The sequence below is a fragment of the Rosa rugosa genome, chromosome 1 (assembly GCF_958449725.1).
Source record: "Rosa rugosa chromosome 1, drRosRugo1.1, whole genome shotgun sequence".
Lineage (NCBI taxonomy): Eukaryota > Viridiplantae > Streptophyta > Magnoliopsida > Rosales > Rosaceae > Rosa > Rosa rugosa.
The window spans coordinates 42,157,273-42,181,134 of record NC_084820.1 but is presented as its reverse complement, the minus strand read 5'-3'; the positions used below and the strand labels follow the sequence as shown (position 1 = coordinate 42,181,134).

Here is a 23,862-nt window from a genome sequence, read left to right as displayed (position 1 = left end):
AAAATTAAATAGTTATTGTCCTCATCAAAACAAGAATAATGAAATAATTGCATTGGGATTGCAATGCTGAATTACAAACGGTTGTTACATGGGATAATATATAGCCCAACAAAGATCATCCAATTTATCCGCCTCAGTTGTATCGCAGCAAACATGGAGTTGTACTCGGCGCCTTCTCCGCCATTGAGCTAAGATTGGTGGCCACTAAGCACGTCAACGATCGTGTTGGCCGCCGCGAACTCCTCGCGGTACCAATCTATTATTGCATCCTTCGTCACCACTGTCATCGGAACCTATATCGACATCATTGCAGGTCCTATCACTAGAGGAATGGCTCCATTAGACAGAGGCGACACAGTTGGCCCAACCGTCATCGCAATGTAAAGTTAGCTCAAAACTCTTTTTCTTTCCGAATCAACAAAGTGCAGTTTCTAAGCCACTGCGCATGGTTAAAAACAAAAGTCAATGGGGCTGGGATCGGTTCTGTTTTTGGCATTTTTTACCGAAACTGAAACCGAAACCGATATATTTTTTTTGGTTCGCGATCGGTGTGGTTTTTTTTTTTTTTTTTTTTGCCGGAACCGTATTTTTCGGTTCGGTTATAGCTTGTAACTGGTTCCTGTATAGAGTAAGAAAACAGCAAAGCTTTCTAGATTGGGGAAGAATCTGGGGAAGAAACTGGAACTGGAAATTGGGGAAGTGATGAAGATGAACTGGAAATCCCGATTCGGGGTGAACAAAGTGAGTTTTTTATTGTTGGGTATTTGTTTATTGTTTTTGGGTAAAAAGGCATGGGATAGTGGGCAGTGGACTGGACACAAATATGGCTTTTGTTTTTTGCTTTTTAATGTTTAACCTAGTTACTTTTGTACATTCACCACTAAATATCAATTAGAAAATCCCTTACTTGCAGTCTCAAAAGAAGGGGGTGGGACCCTTTCCTACTTTTATACAGTATAATAACCAAAAGATGATTCCCATTCACTCGGCCTTCACAAAATGACGCGAAAGCAACTTCCCAATCTCCAAAAAGTTGACCCTTTCCTTCCCTTCAAACAACTCCTTCAACTTGTTATTGCGAATGATCTCCCTCTTGTTGGCAGGATTCTGCAGGTTATGGAGCTTGATGTGGCTCCAAATATGCTTCATGGTCTAGGCGCTAGAGGACTCAAGGGTGTCGCCAAGAAAGCTGGCAAGAGCTGGAGAGATCGGAGTCGGCTTCAGAATGCCGACGTTCATGTTCACGTTTCTCTTGGGCTTGATTGCGTCAGCGTCTACTTTGGGCTTGGGCTTGGCCTTTGATTTTGGTGCTGCAGTGGTGACCTTGACTGCTGTTCCGATGGTGGAGGTGGAGGACTTAGCCGGCGCCGGGAGAGCACAGCATCCTCTGAAAACGTGTGTTTTGACTTTTGACCGTTTTGTACTGCATACATCGGTTCTGAGGGATGAAAGACACCGGAAACCGAGACCGAACCGATACCAGCTTTCTCGGGTCAGTTTCTGTATGGAACCAGAAATCTCAGATCAAGAATCGGGCCGAACCGCACCGAATCAACCATTTTGGATCGGTTTCTCGGGTTTTCGGTACAAAAATCCCAGCCCTAAAAGTCATGATGTTAGTCATTCCAAATAAAAGATGCCTTATGTGTAACTTGAGTTATCCTAACTGCTAAAAACTCTTTGGTATCCTCCAATATCTCACCTCAGTTCACATGTGATTAGAAATCCAATTCTAAATTCTCAATTTACGAAACTTCCTTTATGTCTCAAATCAAATCTATCCAAATAACCTAGCTAGAATACAAGGTTGTATCTTAGGTAATAGGTACCATAGGCACACAATTGGGATGAGAAGGGTCATTTTATTTGCATCTAAGGTTTTCACACTTTGTAACTTTCGTAGTGGTTGGTAGCTCATGAAATAACAATCGATTGATTCCTTCTACTTTGTTGAAGAAATAATGGGGAATGAGCTACCGATGTAAAAATTTGTTTTTCGATTTTTTGGGTTGATAGCAGGGGAAATTATTCAAATTAGACGGCATAATATGAGAGTTATAACACCTACATGTCAAAATTAACACTATATAATTCTACTTTTCAGAAAAGAAAAAAAAACGTAGGCAGCGTTCAATAAAAAATAAAAGGTAAAGTCAGATACAAGAAGAAAAAAGAACGAGATGAACAATTAAAACGGCCTTAAAGTCATCATAAGCTATACTGACATGTTACATTGAGCTCAGCTTGATGAAGGTTAGATATGTCAACAGACTATCAGACCCGGCCTGGTGACTCTTGCCGGCCGCACGAGCAATCCCCAGTTTCTCCGCCACGTTGTTCAAACCGCCTTTTAGTGTCGGAAACGAGTTCATCATGTCCTTGACATCACAAACCCTATCCCCAAAGTAGATCCTTTCAGCCTTCTTGTACTCCTCAAAATCGTCTGGCAACTTTTGCCCAGTGAGGATCTTGGTGAAGTAGCCCAAATCAGATGAGATCTGGAAACCCACCCATGTCAACTCTACCAATCTGTTTTCTAACAGCCCAACTTCCCGACACATTCTCGCGAACTCATGCGAAGGTATACCATCCTCCTTGTTTCTCCAGAAATCGATTCCGTGACGCTTAAGTAACTCAATTGAGCGCTTGATATGCTTATGATCTTCACGGTCAATATCAAAGTCGCTGAAATTGAACTCCCAGGTATAGATGTTTTGGTTAAGGTCTGCGAGTGTGAGACCCAACTGGATTATGTTGGTGTCGTTCACGTTCTTCTTCATCATCATATACTTGTACAGAGGGTCATGGAGACGGCCTTTGTCGTAATCATAAATTGTGCCAGGGAATTCTGTGTCTATAGAAGCGAACCAGCGGCCACCTTGGCTAATTAGTTTCCAAATCTGCGAAAACGCAGGCACTAAATTGCTCTTCCAAACCGGATATATAACGCCAGGTATAGGAAGAGGGTCGGGATCATGCATGGGAAGGGGAATAATTGAGTAGCAGTACTCCATTGTACCCAAGTAAGGATTTACGACCGGCACAGGAGGTAAGGGAAACTGCAGACATGGTGTACCTTCGACAGCTTGCATCTTGTTTAAAATCTATTATTTTTCGATGATTTTCCGATGGCATGAGAATTAGTTCGTTCAGAGAACAACGGGGGGAAGAAAGCATAGGGGGCAGTCATTATATAGATATACAGCATTACCAAATCGAGGAAGTACTAATAGGATTTAGGCAAACAACGTACAATCCCTTATCCACTTTTATTCATACTTTTTCTCGATTTCTGATAAGTTTATTTTGATTGGAATAGGAATTCAAATCCAAAAAGGAATCAGGTAACATGTAATTCATAGGATATTCTCAATCTTATTCCTCAAAGGAAAAAGTATCATAGCGGATTAAATTATTCTCAATCTATTTCCTAAAAGGAAAAGTTTATCTAATACTCACATCCCTTAGAACTGCACTGCTTGATCAGTTTGTTTGTGACATATGAATGCATAAGCTGGTTGAAATTCATCCCTTAAAAGTCAACTTACACCTCCTTTGTTGTTTTAATCTAATATGTAAATCTCAATTTGACAATTTAAGTAATTATTAACAAGGAAGCATCAATACAAACAAATATTTTTGAGGTCTGTGTACTTTTCCGTAAAAGCGTGGAGCCATATGACTTGGCCGCTCCACCAAAAACCGACTCCTAACAACAAAAATTTTCTTTTCACCCTCCATCACGATAAACCTTTTTAAGAAAAAAGTTCTTTTTATTAAAAATTTACTAATAACTCGGGAAGGCCAAGCCAAATTACTCATAGCTCATGATAGTATTTCGAGATTCTGTGTGGTCACTTTACATGATAGAATTTGAACCACGTTTCTATTGACATGCAAATACCATTTGCGATTTTCGTTATTTTAAGCCTATCATATTATACCTTTGATCTTGGGGAGACAATGAGGCCCAATTTGACATAGCTTTTACAATGTAAAAAATTGCTTAACTTATATGTTGTTTTTTTTTTTTTTTGATCAAAAACTTATATGTTGTTAAGTAGCAACAAATATTTGGTGAAATTTAATAAAGCAACTTATTGTAAAAGTTATACAATTAAGTTCCTACTTATAAAAATCGATAAAAAGAGCTATAACTACTTATAATTTAAGCTAAACTATCCCAAATTGGGCCTGAATCAGTTATAATGATTGAAATTGTGTTCAGAAAGGAAAATTCTGCAATATATGTTAACATACGACATACATACCATTATCACTAATTACTCAATTGAGAACCTACTACAATTACCACTTTTAGTACTTAATTACTCATATGAGAACCTGTTTTACTCTAACGATGACTTTATATCAATTTAATGAGCGCTTTTTTTCTAGTTAACACATGAGTCCTCATTAGGGCTGCCACTTGGTTTGGTAATTACCAAACCGACCGAATACCAACCGATACTTTAGGTTTGGTAAACCAACTTTTTGGTAACCGAGACCGATAAAATCGAAAATTACCGAAAAATTTGGTTTGGTTTTGGTAAATAACGAATATACCGATTATCTAAATATTAGCTTTATATACTATGCTTTTCAATACAAATACATGTATATTAAATTATTAAGAAATAAACATAAAAGTTTTCATAATAGTATGAACATTACTCAATATACTACATAATTAATAGTACATGTAGTTTGAGTAACCTAGTCCAAGATGTTTTTTTTTTTAATAAAGGGTGGTGCGGCTGCCCTCAAGCCTTCATTAATGAAACTAGTTTTGAAAATAGATAAAATTTGATGTCATATATACAAAAAAAAAGCTATGATTAGTAGATGAATACGAAGTTTACGGTTATAAAATTGAAAAACCTAATTTTGTTCATTCTAATTTATATTACAAAGAATTAGTTGTTCTAAAGTTGGTAATACCGAAAACCGAAATACCGAATTTGGTAGATATGATTAAAAACCGAAAATTTTGGTTGGTAATTACTAATTGGTAGCTCAATTTTGAAACCGAAAGCTTTGGTTTTGAAGTTGGTAATACCTATAACTGATTCGAACCGACCGAGTGACAGCCCTAGTCCTCATAGTGGTAAATATTACATAAAATTGAACATGTATGATAAATAACGTACCATAACTTTACCCGTTGAGAAGTTCTTAATTCACTATCCCTTCTTCAACAGGGCAGACTAATATTAACAGTGCAATTACAAGTTAAAGAAGTCGGTCATCACCAACAGAACTATCTCAAAATGTTGGTTTAAACAAGACACCCCTTTGCTCGCCCAAGTTAAATAAGCATGCATATACTAGAAATAATTCTGGTAAGTAATTAACATCAAGACATATACTACTGAGAACTGAGAAAGATTATGATGGTCCACATTGACTGGCTGCTGCACCACCAAAGTAGACTGTTACACCCTTTAAATTGCCCTGCACATAATTTTCTTCAATCTGCACATTTGATATTTACTGTGAAGGTTATGCATGTTTAAAATAAGGCGGAGTGCTCATTTTGCAAATAGAAAAATACATTAAAAAGATATTATGATGATGATGATGATGATGATGATGATGATGATATAGACGGTTTCTATTAATTATGGAAACAATGTATGTAGAGATCCATACCTCAAATTCTAGAGGAGGAGAAGACAACCAACAGAGTTCTTCAACTTGAAGTAAGTCTACATTTCGAGGTAAGAACATAATGATGTTGGGCGTTATCTCTTGAGCAGCTTGAAATATGGCATATCTGTGCATGAAGAGTACAATAGATATTTGGAAAAAGAAAACAAAAAAGAAGATTTAACTTCATGTTTCTTAAAAATAGAGAGAAAAGGAGAGATTTCTCCCAGAACATGGAAGGAACAAATATATTCTACTTTCACCAGTTTGATTACTAGTAGCACCTATAAAAAATTCACGCCCAAGTAATTGAATTTTGTGCTCACCATTCATTCAAGAATGCAAAAAAAAAAAAAAAAAGTATACTTGCATTTTAAGATTTTGTTCTTTCATGGACAAGCAGCAAGTATTTACGAACTTTTACATGCCAAATTTATATTTCTAAACTAAACAAAAAGAAGTTTAAAAGCCACTTATAGAAAACTAGAGATACATTTTAGACTACTGTCACTGCTATAAAAATTGATGAAAGCTCGCCCTGATCCACAGATGGCACAAATTTGCTACAGGAGACCACCGGCATATTGTATGCTTGCCTAGAAGTCCTGTACATTATATTGTTGGTACAATTACAATCCAATATAAGTGTACAGTTTTACAAAGGGTGGGGGAGTGGGGATAGGCATTACAGTTGGAATAGGCTCCGGAAAGAATCAATCAAAGATTGCAGCATATTTAGGCTAAGGTTGTAGAATGACTTTAGGTTTGTGTAGTATCTAGCCACAACTATTTTAGGGACTTCATATACAAGGTTAGTGAAAGTTGGTGAGGAACAGGCGTGGGATGAAAAGGTAGGATATGATGATTATCATGCTTGTTGCAAGAGTAATCACACAAATTATGGAAAGAATACTTCTAAAAGTAACTTTCTAACGCTTGTTTTTATTAGATCAAGAGTTACATTATTGAACAGGCTTCTTTCCCAACTACTCCTATAAGGACATGGCCTCCCTATGTTAAACACGTACTTGAGCTGAAACACAAAAATAAGTGACACCCAAATATAACTGCCAGACAGTAGGTTATCTCCAGCAAACATAGAAATTCCAAGATATGCCTATCCCTTCGATTTGAAGACCATTTAACACAAAGCAGCTACATATAAATAGACTAACTAAAAGGGACAATAATAAGTCAAGTTCCCACCAACTGCTTCCAATCATGTGCATGCAGAATTTCGACAGAAGAAGTCAGGTTCATTGTGATCTCCATGATATGCTATAGATTAACATCCATCACTGCTCTATTCATTCATTCATTCAGCAAACCAAACAGTCAACGTATCCACTCTAATCATGCAACGTTTTTTTTTTTTTTTTTTTTTTTTTTATAATTATAAAAAAATAAAAAAAGGGAGAAGAAGGTATCATTAGTTCATTACTAACCCATCTTTTGGCTCGAGTAAGTCCAGTGTAAATTTCTTCACTCTTCTGTAAAATGGGCCTCCCCAAGGCGGTGAAAGAAACACTATGTCCCCCTATAAAATTTAGATAAAAGTGTATTTTGAGTAGCATTATAAATTCTACCCCAAACTCACAGTACAACAGAAATCTTCTGAAAAATTTAGAAAGGAATACGGAACTTGTTTAACTTGTAATAGGTTATTTATCTATGTAGTTATTCACACCTTTTTGTAGCTCAAGATGATGATGAACTTCATCATCTGTTAAACTGAATTATGTCATATAATAATATCATTATACAAAGATCCCAAGAAATCTTTAAGAGTTCATGAAAAGTTGTAGCAAAGACGTAAAGTACAGTTAACCAACTCAAGGATTCAACCAAAGCCTCTCCACTTGCCAAAACGCAAAATGTAAATATATACTGAAAAAGCCCCTCCCACAGACACAGGTTTTATTAGCTCTGATTGCATCTGTGATGTCATCTATAAAATAATCAGTTATGAGTGGATAAAAAGCCAAACAAAGGTTTTATTTCTTTCTCCACTTTCTGCATTATGTAAGCTAAACAGAAGGCCATCCAAAAGTGCAATAACTATGCCACAATCTTTGAAAAATTGTGGAATGCAAGTACACTAAAAACAAAAAAGTTCAAATCCAACAAAAATGTAGTAGTTGAATTATGAGATTAGATGGATTATTCATATAAAGCACCCAAACAGTCTAAACTGTCATGCTAAATATGATAACCAATGCATTCAATTTTACCTTTCTGTTCTGGGAAGGGGGACCAATGTGAGTATTGAATTCATACATTAGATGAACAAAAGGAGGAAAGAGCAACATATACTTTTTGGATGCACCCAAGTATCGTATTATTAAGATCCCTTATCTGATTGTTGCAAAATACTTTTCAGACATCAGTTTACTAGGTAGTCAGCAGGAAGCATGACAAGACAAATAATTGAATTAACTACTTAAATTAATGGAGTTTCATTTGAGCAAGTAACATGAAGACATGATCTGCTTAGAATACCTCACAGACAGATGACTTTAAAATAGTAGAGTAAAAAATTATAAGGCAAGCTTTACATTGATAGACCCTGAGAAACATTCTATACATTCATAGCGAGAACCAATTGAACCCATAAGTCAATCAGTTCACCTAAAAGGATAAACTATAAAAATGACTAAAAATCCTGCAGAAATTTGAGACATGAAGAATGAGAAAAGTAAAGGTATCTGAATGACAGGACCTTGGAAGCTCAAACTGACAATTTATTGAATTTAATACACATGCCATTTTCTTTAAAAGCACATTAATAATCGGAACATCATTTCCCAGGAATTCTTTTAAGTTTCTCAGCAATTAGTACAGATAGGAATGCAGTACCTTCAATGATGGTGCAAGTTGGAAAAAGTCTCCAACAATGAAATCAATGTAATCTTCCACACCATATATTCTTGCATTGTTAATGGCCATATTAACTTTGAGGGGATCAATTTCTATAGCAACAACATGATAACACCTGAGAGACAAAAGAAAAAAAGATACTAAGCTCCTATCCTCCTACACAAACCATAAAGTTTATGAATATTCAAAAGTATCTCCACCAATGCATGAATGGCCCTTGAATATACCAAAGGTTCAACTCGTCATCTCCACTCTATAAGGCAATCCCAACAGAATTCAAGATACAGAACTGTCAAAAAAAAAAAATAAATAACACTTAACTATCATATACGCAGATAACCTACAAAAATGTCGAGACAAGATTAGGGCCCTCATCACTGCATCTGCGTTTATAGTTCACTCTACCTAATTTACAATAAACCCTTAGTATCAAGCAGCAAAATACTAACTCAGGTGAGCATAAAAAATTGCAAGCAACAAATGGCTACCAGCTTCAATGCATCATGCATGTATGTTCTTTTTTTTTTTTCCTTTTATCTCATGTAAACCATAAAGCTAAGAACTTGTCAAACTGGTAGTTAAGCAACTGTGAATCAACACCTAAGCTAAACAATCCCATAGACAAAGCTCTTCAACAGAAACTTTTCGGCAGTCACAACGAACACACTCAAAACTTGGGAGAACATTCCACTCACTAGTGATACATTCAAACAAAACCAAATGAGTAGACCAAAAACAGTGTTGGGGAACTCACATTGAAGCAAATTGAATGGCATTGCCTCCGACGCCGGCGAAGCAATCAATAACGACAGTTGCGTTTTCACACCTCTTGGCTTGTCTAATTGCAATCTGTTCAGGAGTGACAGAGTACCAGCCCTGTTCATCCATTTTGATCCCCTCATCATACCTCGAGAAAAGATCATATCTTTGAAACCAGTACTTCTCAACAAGGGGGCTCACCCCTTCTTCAATTACTCTCCTTGTCTTATGGGTTTGAGCTGACAAAGCCAAGAGGAAACAAAAAAGTAAAACTAAAATAAAATATTGGAAATAGAATAACAGAAAATTGAAATTCTCAAAGAAAAGGGTCTGTTTGGGTTTGGGTGCAAACAAAAGAAGGAAACTTTATATTCAGAAAAATTCAGGAACACAAAAATACATAAAGAGTTTTGCATTTTTCAGTAGCCGAACCCCAAATACTGTACAGAATGTAAAACCCAAAATCATTTATTTCTGAGAATCAAGAGGAATTAAAAATGATTACTTGGCAGTTGCAAAAGCTTGGACCTTTTAGAGCGACGAGTCCTTCGCTGCTTTGAAGACTTCTTCGTCTTCATTCTCCGTCGCTGGAATGAGAGCGGGAACTGAAAGGTGTTCTGACACTAAAATGAGCGCTTGACTTTTCTTTTTGAGGGCTCTTTTCGTTTTTTTTTCTTTTCCCTTGGTAAATGAAGCATTTAATTAAGGGCAAAGCCCAAGAGAAGCCCAGGAAGAGGCTCAAAATTAGGCCCTGGGCACGGGTCCAGTCCGGTAGGAGTTTCATAGGGCCCGGGACCGAGCCCGAAATAAACGGGTCGGGCCCAAACTTTACATCTCAAAGTTAGGAACCGGGAAGGCCCGGACCGGGTAGAAATAGGCCGGTCCTTAATGATTTTCGGGCCCAAACCGGTCTTTGACAGAAAAAGACAAGTTTACATAATCAAAACTTCAAAAGTTCAAGCCTTCAAGGGCACAAAAGTTGTTACAGACCTGGACACTTGCAAGGTTACATAATCAAAAGTTCAAAATGAAATGAAGTGGTTACAGACTCCACCACGTTACATAATCAAAAGTTCAGAATGAAATGAATAAGTCAAGAATAACTCAATTACAACCAGCACACTTGCGAATGAAGAATACCCAAATACCCAAACTCCAAAGTTGCAAAATAGAAATAGAAAGACTGAGTGCAGCTATAGCCACTGCAACTTCATTTCCAGCAAAGGACCAGTCCACCACTAAAGTCGAAAACTCCCTCCAAGTCCAAGACTCCCTTTTCAAACTCACTTCATGTCTTCATAACTACAAATACAGAATATACATTTTAACTGAACCAGTTCACAAAAAGCATCACAAAATAACTTGTAATGTTGTTAAGCCACCAACATATCACATGCTCATAAACCAATTCACTGAGCTGTTTTATAAAAAACTGGCATCAAACACATGTTTTCCACACACGCATATCATATATAAAAAAACCTACATATCTTTGCTCTCTCAAGCTTTAGTTACAGCTAATTTATGAGTTACTGAGAAATCTGGTTATGGTTGATCATGAGTTATTTCAAAAATCATTTCAAGTAAATCCATTGATTATGAAATGTCAATCTGGTATGCAGATGTGGTAACTTCTCAAGTTATATGCAAGCATAGCGATTATGTTTTCACAAAGGTGCCTAAATGTGAATCATGAAAGGATAGCTTGTTTTTCTGCTACAAAACTGGTTTTAGCTGTTCTTATTTGACTACATTTGCATGACTAATGACTCAAAATGATTCTTTATCCTCCTAATCCCATTGTTTTCAGATAAATGACAATATATTCTACTGAAGAAAGAAAATTCTAGCAGCTGAAAGTTGAATGGGATTAGTTTACCACTAGTTTAGTTGATTCGGTTACGGTGGCTGAAGTGCTACTAAGAGTTTCCATCTAATTACCTTGCTTCTTTATGTGTAATTATACAATACTAACATGGTACTCTAGCATTTTGACCATACCCCTTGATTTCAGTCAATTCAGTAAGCATTCACAATTAGGCATTCTCATAAACCAATTCAGTAAGAAAACAGGCCATTAATCCCGCACTCTATTGAAACAATGTCATGGAAAGCTGATTGGGCAGTTGGCTTCACTGTAGCACTTATCATCAATGTAACCTCATAGAAAACTCGTAAAAACTTGCAAAAAATGGCAGCCTTTTCCCAATCTTCTTCAGTAAGTGGTCCGACCCTCTTCCTACGAGTTTTAGATTTAGGATCCTCTACCACTTGGCCCACGTATACAATTTCCTCTTCAAGGTCTTCATCTTCCTCGAAATAGCCGGAATACTTTCTGTCACGCCCCGAATTTTGAATAATAAATTCAAATCCGAAACCTGAATAATTACAATTACAAAAAACCAAATCTCGAAACTTCGAGTTCATTATTACAATTCACTCTCACAATATATTATAAAGCTCAAATGAGCATAACACACCTCACAACTTACAATTGTTGTAAAACTCTAACAATTGCTCTAACCGCACGATCACCGTCCTGGTTCTCCTGTCCTGTAGGATTACCCGCTACACAATTTGAATAGTGTACCGGGAGTTGCAACAACACAAAACCCGGTAAGCTTTTTACAGCCAGTATGAGTAAACAAGAAAGAACTGTTGATTTATTAGATTTCAAGACTACCACAAACCCACGTTACTTTCTCACTCTCATATATATATATAGACACTTATGAGTTACTCTCAATTTAGCTCATAAGATCACTCACTCTCATATATATATGTAGACACTTATGAGTTACTCTCAATTTAGCTCATAAGATCCCTCACTCTCATATATATATATAGACACTTATGAGTTACTCTCAAATTCGCTCATAAGATTTCCCAACATTTGGTAGACAGACTCATATATATATATATATAGACCCTTATGAGTTACTCTCAATTTCCCTCATAAGGTTACCATATATATATTGACACTTATGAGTTACTCTCAATTTCACTCATAAGGTCACTCCACATTTGGCAGACAGACTAGAGCTCTAACTGAACGTAACCACTCGTCCGGCCACAGACGTGATTACGATTTAATACTATTAATAACCACCAGCCCGGTACGAGAGCGTGATTCACTAATAGATGCCATGGTCACCTCGTGACCTAGTGATCTCCACAGATCACAACAATTTATTGTTCCTCAACAATAAAACTCAACACCTCTCACAATATATTGTTTCTCAACAATAACTCAACACAACTCCAACAATACATATTATTTCACGTAATAATATATATACAGACATTCACACAGGAATGTCTAATACACCAACAATAGTTCATATGATTGCAAAATAAAGCAATTAAATATATTGGGTTCGTAATATGAACCACGTGAGGTTTACTCACCTCTAATTCCCGTTGCGTCTTCTAAACAGCTCAACAACGATTTTACGAATCGTCCGCCAAATCAATCCGCCAATCACCTAATCAAATGTGACTTGAATTTAGCTAACAATTCCAAAACATACTTAAACGACAATCCAACGGTCGGATTCTAACTTATATAAAAATCCGACGGACGGATTCTCACGAATCGCCTCCCGAATCACTGTTTTGCAATTATACGAAGATCCAACGGTCGGATCTTCGCCCATGACCACACAAGGTCATTGGGACAGTCATACGATCAACATATCAAAACTACAAGTCCATCAGACGGTCCGATCTTCACAGATCATTAATCGAACAATCGAAATCGTTCGAAATCGTAAAATTCATAACTAAATCATACGATATCCGAAAATTGCGTATAATATATCGAAATGATCGTATTGAAATATAGAATCTAAAAATGCACAGAAACTATATTTTTGACCCCCGGAGTTGGCCGGAAAGGGCCGCCGGAGTTAGTGGCAGAGCCGCCGCCGACCACCGCCAATGGTGTCGGGGCCGGGCTGCTCCTCTTCATCTCATCAAGCCCAACCACTTTCCTAACTAGCATGAAGTCTAAAAATGACCGGAAGTGGTCGAAAATTACCTCAAGAAGAAAGAGGCCGAAATCGCCCAAAATCGCTCAAATCTGAAATTCGTCTTCCTCGGGTTGAATCGAGATGTGAAACTTGGTGAGTTTATAGAGCATGGCAAGGCGAACAAAGCCCAGTTGGTCTCCCCTCCTACCTTTGCCGGAGTTGGCTGGAATTTGAAGAAATGCATGAAAAATGGTCTGACCTTCTTTGCTTCGATTCGTTGTCTATGGTGAATGATAGGATGCAAGACATATATGAATGGAAAGCTGGTTTCAAGGCGAAGAGATTGATATCAATTTCATGGCCATAGGTGGCCGGATGAAGTCGTGGCGACGCCGTGAAGCCAAGGCAGCGAGGAGGAGAAAAATCTGGAAATTTTCGGGTTTCCTTATTGAGAAATCTGATTTTTTGTATTTATAGAAAATTCTCAATTTTCAAATATTCATAACTTATTCATACGAACTCCAAATATTGCGTTCCACATGTCCACGAACTCGTATCGACGAGCTCTACAACTTTCATGAAGGAAGTTTTCCCAAATTTTGAACGTATAAAAAGTCAACTTTGTTGACCCCCTAAAAACGTTCGTTTTCGAAAATAAAATCGTTCGAACTAATTCCACAACTTTTCCAAGCTTCGTACTCGCTCCTACTATCGTGAAATCATTTCTAAAAAACCATGGAATTTAATTTGGATTTTCCGGGGTATTACAGTCTACCCTCCTTAAAGAAATTTCGTCCCGAAATTTGAGCGTAAGTCAATTCCTCTCGATTAAGGTTGACCTAACCATAGAATCTCCATCTCTTCCAAATCTGTAGTAATCTACAGAGCCACAATCCTTTGTATAAAAATACATTCCTATGGCCACTAAATCCTTTCATCACAAACGTAAACTCACACAACAACTGCTCAACAACACTCCACATCACATACACAAAATCGTCACATGGATCATCTCATAGATCCTCACATAGATCTTCACATAGATCATCACATAGATCATCACTCTGTACTGGCATACAAGCACAGTAAACACTCCCACAAAGTGTTTCGCTACTCAATTAGCATCACGGTAAATCTCCATAGTAAAACTTAAGCATGCACCACTCTTCACAACCATAGAGATGCATCACTCAAAACAAATCATCCCCAAAAGCACGCCAATAAATTATGTCACCCAATGATGATGACTTGGGCTTGCTCAATCCTTGGGCTAAGCACTAGGGCTGGCCAATTGGGCCTGAAGAAATCGGACCATCCACATTTCGAACCGGCCCAAACCACTTTGGGTTTAACATTTGGGCCTACTATTCGGGCTTACTATTTGGGCTTACTATTTGGGCTTACTATTTGGGCCTACCAATCGGCCCACCAACTTCCAGCTCGGCTACGGTATGAAATTGTACATACCGTATATACCGTATATACGTCCGTATATCAAGCATATACGAGACCCAAAAATATTTGTAAGAGGTAGGGTTCGAACTCCCGACCTCAAACACGAAGGTTTTGCTCCCAACCACTGAAGCAAGAGCTGCCTTCATTAATATATGCTCACGTGTTATATTTATTATGTCATAAGCGACATAAATAAAATAACGGGGGAGGCAAGGTTCGAAACCTCAACCTGCCGCACGAAACCTTTGTCCCCCAACCACTGGAGCACAAGCTGTGCTTAATATAATGTGTACAAATTTTATACTTATTCTGTCATAAACGAACATAATAAAAATAAACGAGAGGCGAGGTTCGAACCTCAGACCTCTTGTACACGAACTGTACACTCAACCACTCGAGCACGGCTGCTCACGTTATTATCCATACAAATCCTTTTATTTAAACCAACTGTTTCAACTGTTTAAACAATTCGGCCCAAAACATCCAAGACTGTTGCAGAAACCCAGCCCAACGTATCCAAAACTGTTACAGAAATCCAGCCCAACTCATCCAAAACTGTTTCAGAAACTCGGCCCATCATGTCCAAAACTGTTTCTGAAACTCGGCCCATCAGGCCTCCACCCACAGCTACAGTGATGCCTTGATTCGAGACAGGCCCAAGTACGGCCCACTTGTGTCACGGCTTATCCCTTCCGTGATTTACGGCAGTCAAATCTGCTTTCGGCTACAGCTGTCTGCCACAGCGCCTCGAGATTCCCTCGGTCCCCTTACACGCTCTCCACGCGCCAACAGCTTTTCCGGGTTTCGGGGCGACTTTAATCCAACGCGTGGATTGAATCTCAGAGATCGTCCATCCAACGGTGGAGATCTGCTCACCTCGTTCTATAAATAGGTGCATCCTGGAGAAAAACTGTTCACACCAAAGAAAAGAAATTTTCCCCAGCCATTCTCTCTCAAACTCTGCAGCCTTCCTCTCGAAACTCAAATCCTTTCTTCATCAATTTCAATCCTTCTCTTCTGATCTTCTCTCCCATCTAGTTGATTCAATCCCATCTTTCCTCTGAACTTTCAGATCTTCAATCTTTTCCTCCAAATCTTCAATCCTTCTTTCTCAGATCTTTTCTTCCATTTGAAGATTCGATCTCATCTTTCCTCTGAGAATCTCAGATCTCCAATCACCAGTTCAACAACTCCAATCCTTCTAACAAAATCTCCCTCAAACACTAAACCATGTATTCCTCGATTTCCACATCCTCTCACCCCATGACCCAAGAGCCACGAACTCTGCAACTAATGGAGCTCCAAACCCCGCAACAAATGGAACCACAACAACAGCAACCAACAGAGGAGGGAGGAAACACCCAAGCAGCTGGAAGTAGTGCCAACATGGATTTCTGGCGAAGCCGTACCAGGTGGATTCCTACTCCAGAACAAATAAGAATCCTCAAGGATCTTTACTATGTCAAGGGATTTAAGTGCCCAACTACAGAGCAGATTCACGAGATCTGTCTCCAGCTGAACCAGTATGGGTATGTTGAGGGTAAGAACATTTACTTTTGGTTCCAGAACGTCAGGGCTCGAGAGAAGCAGATGAATAGGTGTAATCAGGCTGCTCCAGTGCCCATGAGAACTAGTTCTCTTGGTACTGGTAGATCCATTGATCTCAATTTTGGGTCCACTGGTTCTACTGGTGCTGGTGGATCCATCGACATCAATTTTGGGCCAGCTGGTGGATCCATCGACATCAATTTTGGGCCAGCTGGTGGATCCATTGACATCAATTTTGGGCCAGCTGGTGGATCCATTGACATCAATTTTGGGTCCACTGGTTCTACTGGTGCTGGTGGATCCATCGACATCAATTTTGGGCCAGCTGGTGGATCCATTGACATCAATTTTGGGTCCACTAGTTCTACTGATGATGGTAGATCCATTGATCTCAACTTTGGTTCCACCTATTCTACTGGTAATGAAGGATTTCTTGATTTAAATTCTGTTTCATATTCTTCCTCACACTTCAACACTAATACTAGTACAACTCTTTTGGCACAACAGGAGGACAAACATCCCTGCAACAACGAGGAGGAGATCACCAGGAGGTTCAAACTCTTCCTCTGTTCCCCGTGCACGGCGAGGACGTCTTTGGTAACCTGAAGGCTACTTCCGAGGAAGGTAGCGCTTTTGGTTACTATTCTGGTGGCTCAGGCGGTTACCACAGTGGCTCAAACGTTTCTCTTGAGCTCAGCCTCAACCCATCCGGAGCTACTGACTAGGCTTAGTATAGCATAGTCCTCGCTTTTTTTTTTTTTTTTTTTTTTTTTTTTTTGTAATATAAACTCAATAAGATGGTGTGCATGTTTTCTTTCCTGTTTGTTTAACCAACAACAACACCAAGGATCGAACCTTGGTCACCCAATACTATTTTCAAAACCATAAACAACTCTACTGCACACATCTTTCATAATGATGCAATAAAAACAATCACTCAAAAAGAATCCAACAATCAATTAAGTCGCATCGAGGTCTAGCTAGTATCCTCTGAGTCAAACCAAACACAACAATTTCATCGATAGGATTAGGGATTTATAAAGCTAAACACATCCTGAGTTAGCTAGGAAAAACCCACGTTTTTAGAGTTACTCTTACAACTCTTATAGAATCTCGATAATTCCATCTATCAATTGCTTCAACAAAAACTCACCACAATTCAATCCCTAACATTTAGCGATTCAGAAATCAAATCAAACTCCATATCACATAGTAATTCACTTGAACCACTATGGATACCTAACAAAATCACTAAAATCAATATCCGAAATTGCGTTTAACTATAACACCTAAAATCAATCACCAAAGGCACACACTCTCATCCAACATCATTCACAAGAACTGATTCTAACTCTCCCAATTAATTACACCAAAATCAACTCCATTGCAAAACTTTAAGTGTCCCGCCTACTTAACCTTAAAACACACAACAACTTCAAATTCACTGCAGCCCATCTCCATACTACGATCCAAAACTTAAGAAAACTAGTTCACCACACAAAGGCCACAAAATTCAATTTCATTCACTTGAACAAAACTATATTCACAAGTCACGGTCAGGTCATCAACCCATGGTGTTCAAATGAATAAATTTCAAATCCAGTTTTCCTTGTGAATCGTAACGTATCGTTCCAAAATGATGCAAGCAACATCAACCACGTATATAAGACACATCTCGCGAACTCAATTCAAATTCAGAATCACCAAAACTACTACTAATTCTAATTCTACCAACAATCTTGATTCTGAAGGAATTATAGTACTCCACGACAACCCAAAACAATGGTCTCTCCTCTCTAACCATCGAGCACAAAATAAAATTCTTGTCTCGCACCTTAAACCCTGCTTAACAACTTACAAGCACAAGGAAGAAGTAACCGCAATAATTCCTTCCCTAACCGCAACACTACTCACAACTCCACATGAGTCAAGAATCTATTCAAGAACATTAGTATATCCAACTTAAAAAGGCAAAATTACCATCGATTAATACTCGTATCCACATTACAGACGAGCATAGGTCCAGACCATGCCTTCAACCAAACACTTCAACAATCAAAAGAACCTCATTTCCATAAAACAATCCTCGTTGACTTAACAGAGTTGAATCAAGAGGTTCCTATTCCTCAAGGATTGTAACTCGCGGCCACTGAACTTATTCTCATACGAACCTACAAGACAACTGTAAGGTTCTAAGTACAACCCCTTCGAATATCCATCACCTAAGGAGTATAGTATGCTTGGCTAATACTTGTATAACACTTAAAACACAGTATAAGTCAAATACAAATTCATATTAACCAAGTCAATACTATAGGGAATGTATTCACGTTCCCTAAACGACCTAGCGGCCTAAACAACTCCCAACACTCACGCATACCCAATGACTTAGCCAATACCAAAGAGCACACGATGGGGATCCGCTGCAGACGGGCCATCACTCGGAAGGTATTGACACATCACCAAATATGCACCTTACGCTCTGATACCAAACTGTCACGCCCCGAATTTTGAATAATAAATTCAAATCCGAAACCTGAATAATTACAATTACAAAAAACCAAATCTCGAAACTTCGAGTTCATTATTACAATTCACTCTCACAATATATTATAAAGCTCAAATGAGCATAACACACCTCACAACTTACAATTGTTGTAAAACTCTAACAATTGCTCTAACCGCACGATCACCGTCCTGGTTCTCCTGTCCTGTAGGATTACCCGCTACACAATTTGAATAGTGTACCGGGAGTTGCAACAACACAAAACCCGGTAAGCTTTTTACAGCCAGTATGAGTAAACAAGAAAGAACTGTTGATTTATTAGATTTCAAGACTACCACAAACCCACGTTACTTTCTCACTCTCATATATATATATAGACACTTATGAGTTACTCTCAATTTAGCTCATAAGATCACTCACTCTCATATATATATGTAGACACTTATGAGTTACTCTCAATTTAGCTCATAAGATCCCTCACTCTCATATATATATATAGACACTTATGAGTTACTCTCAAATTCGCTCATAAGATTTCCCAACATTTGGTAGACAGACTCATATATATATATATATAGACCCTTATGAGTTACTCTCAATTTCCCTCATAAGGTTACCATATATATATTGACACTTATGAGTTACTCTCAATTTCACTCATAAGGTCACTCCACATTTGGCAGACAGACTAGAGCTCTAACTGAACGTAACCACTCGTCCGGCCACAGACGTGATTACGATTTAATACTATTAATAACCACCAGCCCGGTACGAGAGCGTGATTCACTAATAGATGCCATGGTCACCTCGTGACCTAGTGATCTCCACAGATCACAACAATTTATTGTTCCTCAACAATAAAACTCAACACCTCTCACAATATATTGTTTCTCAACAATAACTCAACACAACTCCAACAATACATATTATTTCACGTAATAATATATATACAGACATTCACACAGGAATGTCTAATACACCAACAATAGTTCATATGATTGCAAAATAAAGCAATTAAATATATTGGGTTCGTAATATGAACCACGTGAGGTTTACTCACCTCTAATTCCCGTTGCGTCTTCTAAACAGCTCAACAACGATTTTACGAATCGTCCGCCAAATCAATCCGCCAATCACCTAATCAAATGTGACTTGAATTTAGCTAACAATTCCAAAACATACTTAAACGACAATCCAACGGTCGGATTCTAACTTATATAAAAATCCGACGGACGGATTCTCACGAATCGCCTCCCGAATCACTGTTTTGCAATTATACGAAGATCCAACGGTCGGATCTTCGCCCATGACCACACAAGGTCATTGGGACAGTCATACGATCAACATATCAAAACTACAAGTCCATCAGACGGTCCGATCTTCACAGATCATTAATCGAACAATCGAAATCGTTCGAAATCGTAAAATTCATAACTAAATCATACGATATCCGAAAATTGCGTATAATATATCGAAATGATCGTATTGAAATATAGAATCTAAAAATGCACAGAAACTATATTTTTGACCCCCGGAGTTGGCCGGAAAGGGCCGCCGGAGTTAGTGGCAGAGCCGCCGCCGACCACCGCCAATGGTGTCGGGGCCGGGCTGCTCCTCTTCATCTCATCAAGCCCAACCACTTTCCTAACTAGCATGAAGTCTAAAAATGACCGGAAGTGGTCGAAAATTACCTCAAGAAGAAAGAGGCCGAAATCGCCCAAAATCGCTCAAATCTGAAATTCGTCTTCCTCGGGTTGAATCGAGATGTGAAACTTGGTGAGTTTATAGAGCATGGCAAGGCGAACAAAGCCCAGTTGGTCTCCCCTCCTACCTTTGCCGGAGTTGGCTGGAATTTGAAGAAATGCATGAAAAATGGTCTGACCTTCTTTGCTTCGATTCGTTGTCTATGGTGAATGATAGGATGCAAGACATATATGAATGGAAAGCTGGTTTCAAGGCGAAGAGATTGATATCAATTTCATGGCCATAGGTGGCCGGATGAAGTCGTGGCGACGCCGTGAAGCCAAGGCAGCGAGGAGGAGAAAAATCTGGAAATTTTCGGGTTTCCTTATTGAGAAATCTGATTTTTTGTATTTATAGAAAATTCTCAATTTTCAAATATTCATAACTTATTCATACGAACTCCAAATATTGCGTTCCACATGTCCACGAACTCGTATCGACGAGCTCTACAACTTTCATGAAGGAAGTTTTCCCAAATTTTGAACGTATAAAAAGTCAACTTTGTTGACCCCCTAAAAACGTTCGTTTTCGAAAATAAAATCGTTCGAACTAATTCCACAACTTTTCCAAGCTTCGTACTCGCTCCTACTATCGTGAAATCATTTCTAAAAAACCATGGAATTTAATTTGGATTTTCCGGGGTATTACACTTTCCCTCTTCCTCTTCAGCTAACCTATCAAAGGCATTTCTCAACTCCATTGCTGTGTCCAACATTAAAAATGTGGAGTTCCACCTAGTTGGAACATCAAGAATGCAAACTTTCCTAACATCCAATATCTCTTTTTCAACACACATCTTGAACGTGTCGAGCCTAGAAGATGAAGACCTCACATACCTCACTGCATTTCTAATACTTGCAACCGACTTGTCCAAAATAGACAAGCCGGATCTAACTATGAGGTTCAAAATGTGAGCCAAGCACCTTACATGTATATGCTGGCCTCCCAAAATAGGTGGAACTGTCCAATTCATCATCTTCTTTCGAACATACTCCACTGCATGCTTGTTGGCAGCAGCATTATCAACCAAAATGGTCATCACTTTATCGATCTTCCAACTAACCAAACAGGTTTCCAGAATTTTACCAATGGTGGTGCCCTGATGATTAGGAATCACACAAAAGTTCAATATCCTTTTGTGCAAATTCCACCCCATATCGATAAAATGTGCTGTCAACACCATGTAATTCACATTTTGTAGAGATGTCCAAGTATCGGTCGTGAGACAAACTCTGTGTTTACTAAACTCACTCCTAAGCTCCTCTTTCTTAGCATCATACATCTCTAAGAATTTCCTAACAATAGCCCTTCTGCTAGGAATTTCCCATCGAGGAATGGCAACCGAACAAAAATACTTAAACCCTTCCTTTTCTACATGACTAAAAGGCAACTCATCCATAACTATCATCACAACAGTAGCATCTGTACAAGCATCTGGACTCCACTGCCTCATCACTACAGAGTTACTCGTCCCTTCACTAGTCAAAATCTTCTGCCCATCTTCCAAATCAGTTCTACCAGGATATTGTTTGCACACATTCTCAATATGACGTCTAAGAGTTGAAGTACCATTATAAGAGGAATCAGCTTTGAAAATAGTAAAACAATAAATACATTTGGCTTTGCTAGAGTGTCCGATTACCTCATCCTTCCCATTCACCAATTTTGTTATTGGTTCGTCAAACTTCTCAAAATGCTCCCAAACCGCGGACCGGCAACTGCTGTTCTGACTCGAGCCATCCTCCCTCTTTCTCTTCGTTGGGTTCTTCAAAGTTGGGTGACTCGCCTCACCTTTAGCAACCGACACACTCGCCTCACCTCCCTCACTCGCCTGACTTGCCGTCGTTGCCGGCACCGAACTCTGTGTCCCAGACGCTTCCATTTAGATGAATAGAGCTTTTCACTTCTTCGAGATTTCTGATTGAAACTTAGGATTTAGGATTGGAAAATTAAGATTGGGGTTTGAAATGGATTGGGATTTTGTTGGGGTTGAAATGGGTTGGGATTTTGGAACAGACTCAGAGGCTAGGCCGGCTGGGTTGGAAATTTGGGGTTAGAGTAAATTAGGGTTTCTTCGAAGAATAGAGACTAGAGAGTAGAGAGAAACGAGTCAACGACCACATCAGCTCGAATGAAGTGGTCAAAACTCGGCATATATAGTTATATAGTTATATACAATTATAGTATTATACATATACATTAATTTGGGCTTTTCTCCGGGCTTTCAAGCTGCAATATCCCCGAACCCGGGACCAACCCGTTTTATTCTTAAACGGTCCGGGCCTTCAATTTTTCTCTGTTTTTTTTTTGTAAAGTCCAGCCCGAACTGGGTTTCTGGTTTTCGGGTTAAAACACCTACCCCTACTCAAAATGTACTTAATTTTTTGCTAAAACTAATCATTCTATCTGCTGCTAAAAATGTACTTAATACTCTTAAGAATTTTTCTGCAGCATCTGGATAGCAGGTTAACTATCATAAATCTACCATTTATTTTTCGTCCAATGTTCCCTCTTCAGTCAAAAGAGACATTTCAGATTTCATTGGTATTCAACATAAGTCGTCCATTGCTAAGTATTTAGGTATTCATAATGTTATTTTTTGGAAAGATCTTGTTAATAGGAATGAACTTCTAATTAGAATGCAGAAAAATTCTCGGGCTGGAAAGCAAATATTCTTTCTAGGGCTGGTAAGCTTACCTTAATAAAAGCTAATATATCAGGTATGCCTAATCATGTTCTTTCCTGTTTTAAATGCCCTCCTAAGTTGAATAAGGACATTGATAAAACTTGTAGATCTTCCTTTTGAGGTACCTAAACTTTCTTGGTCCCAAATAACTTTATCAAACTCTAAAGGAGGTTTAGGTGTGAGATCTGCTACTTGTTACAACAAGGCTACTTCGGCTAAACTAGGTTGGAAGATTTTAACAATGCCTGATAACTGGTGGGTTAAATTAGTAACTAAGAAATATCTTCATAACTCTCATTTCTTTTTTTTTTTTTTTTTGAAGAAAGGGCTACACAGAAAAAAGCTTCTCATTCTATAGCTTGGAAAGGAATTCTTGATGCAAGGGATATTTTACTTCAAGGAATTAGATGGATAGTTGGAGATGGCATGTCCATTTTATTTTGGACATTTAACTGGCTCTTTCCGTTCCCTCTTTATAATTTGATTCCAGAACAAGATAGAGATCAGTTAGACTTGTTCCTTAAGGTTAGCCGTTTTATTTCCAATTCAACTTGGAATAAGCAGGCACTTTTAGCAATCTTATCTGTAGATATTGTTGATAAAATTACTGCTATTCCTCTGCCTATCAGTCCTACAGCAGATGAGTTTATTTCATGAGGTCCTTCTCC

General features: G+C 38.4%; 2 protein-coding genes and 2 long non-coding RNA genes across 5 annotated transcripts; all 4 read right to left on the bottom strand.

Moving 5' to 3' along the window:
• Positions 1–2,228: 2,228 nt before the first annotated feature.
• On the bottom strand, positions 2,229–3,397 carry LOC133728372 (probable CCR4-associated factor 1 homolog 11). The gene has a single exon (XM_062155791.1). The coding sequence runs from the start codon at positions 3,090–3,092 to the stop codon at positions 2,229–2,231; it is 864 nt and encodes a 287-aa protein (XP_062011775.1). The 5' UTR covers positions 3,093–3,397.
• A 1,730-nt stretch (positions 3,398–5,127) lies between these two features.
• On the bottom strand, positions 5,128–9,936 carry LOC133737827 (uncharacterized). Of its 2 annotated transcripts, none has more exons than XM_062165320.1 (6): positions 9,281–9,419; positions 8,754–8,815; positions 8,506–8,641; positions 7,095–7,186; positions 5,653–5,776; positions 5,128–5,475 (listed from the first exon to the last, which is right to left on the bottom strand). In XM_062165320.1, the coding sequence occupies exons 3-6, from the start codon at positions 8,593–8,595 to the stop codon at positions 5,389–5,391; spliced, it is 393 nt and encodes a 130-aa protein (XP_062021304.1). In that variant the 5' UTR covers positions 8,596–8,641; positions 8,754–8,815; positions 9,281–9,419; the 3' UTR covers positions 5,128–5,388. The 2 variants fall into 2 exon arrangements, with proteins under 2 accessions (XP_062021304.1, XP_062021300.1); XM_062165316.1 differs by lacking the exon at positions 8,754–8,815 and adding an exon at positions 9,791–9,936 and having other exon boundaries at positions 5,131–5,475; positions 9,281–9,524.
• A 1,739-nt stretch (positions 9,937–11,675) lies between these two features.
• LOC133737822 (uncharacterized) lies at positions 11,676–13,729 on the bottom strand. The gene is made up of 3 exons (XR_009859891.1): positions 13,325–13,729; positions 12,694–12,770; positions 11,676–11,853 (listed from the first exon to the last, which is right to left on the bottom strand). It is a non-coding gene; the product is annotated as an uncharacterized LOC133737822 (long non-coding RNA).
• A 4,322-nt stretch (positions 13,730–18,051) lies between these two features.
• Positions 18,052–20,870, bottom strand: LOC133737815 (uncharacterized). Its single transcript, XR_009859890.1, has 3 exons — positions 20,457–20,870; positions 19,826–19,902; positions 18,052–18,985 (listed from the first exon to the last, which is right to left on the bottom strand). It is a non-coding gene; the product is annotated as an uncharacterized LOC133737815 (long non-coding RNA).
• Positions 20,871–23,862: the final 2,992 nt, after the last annotated feature.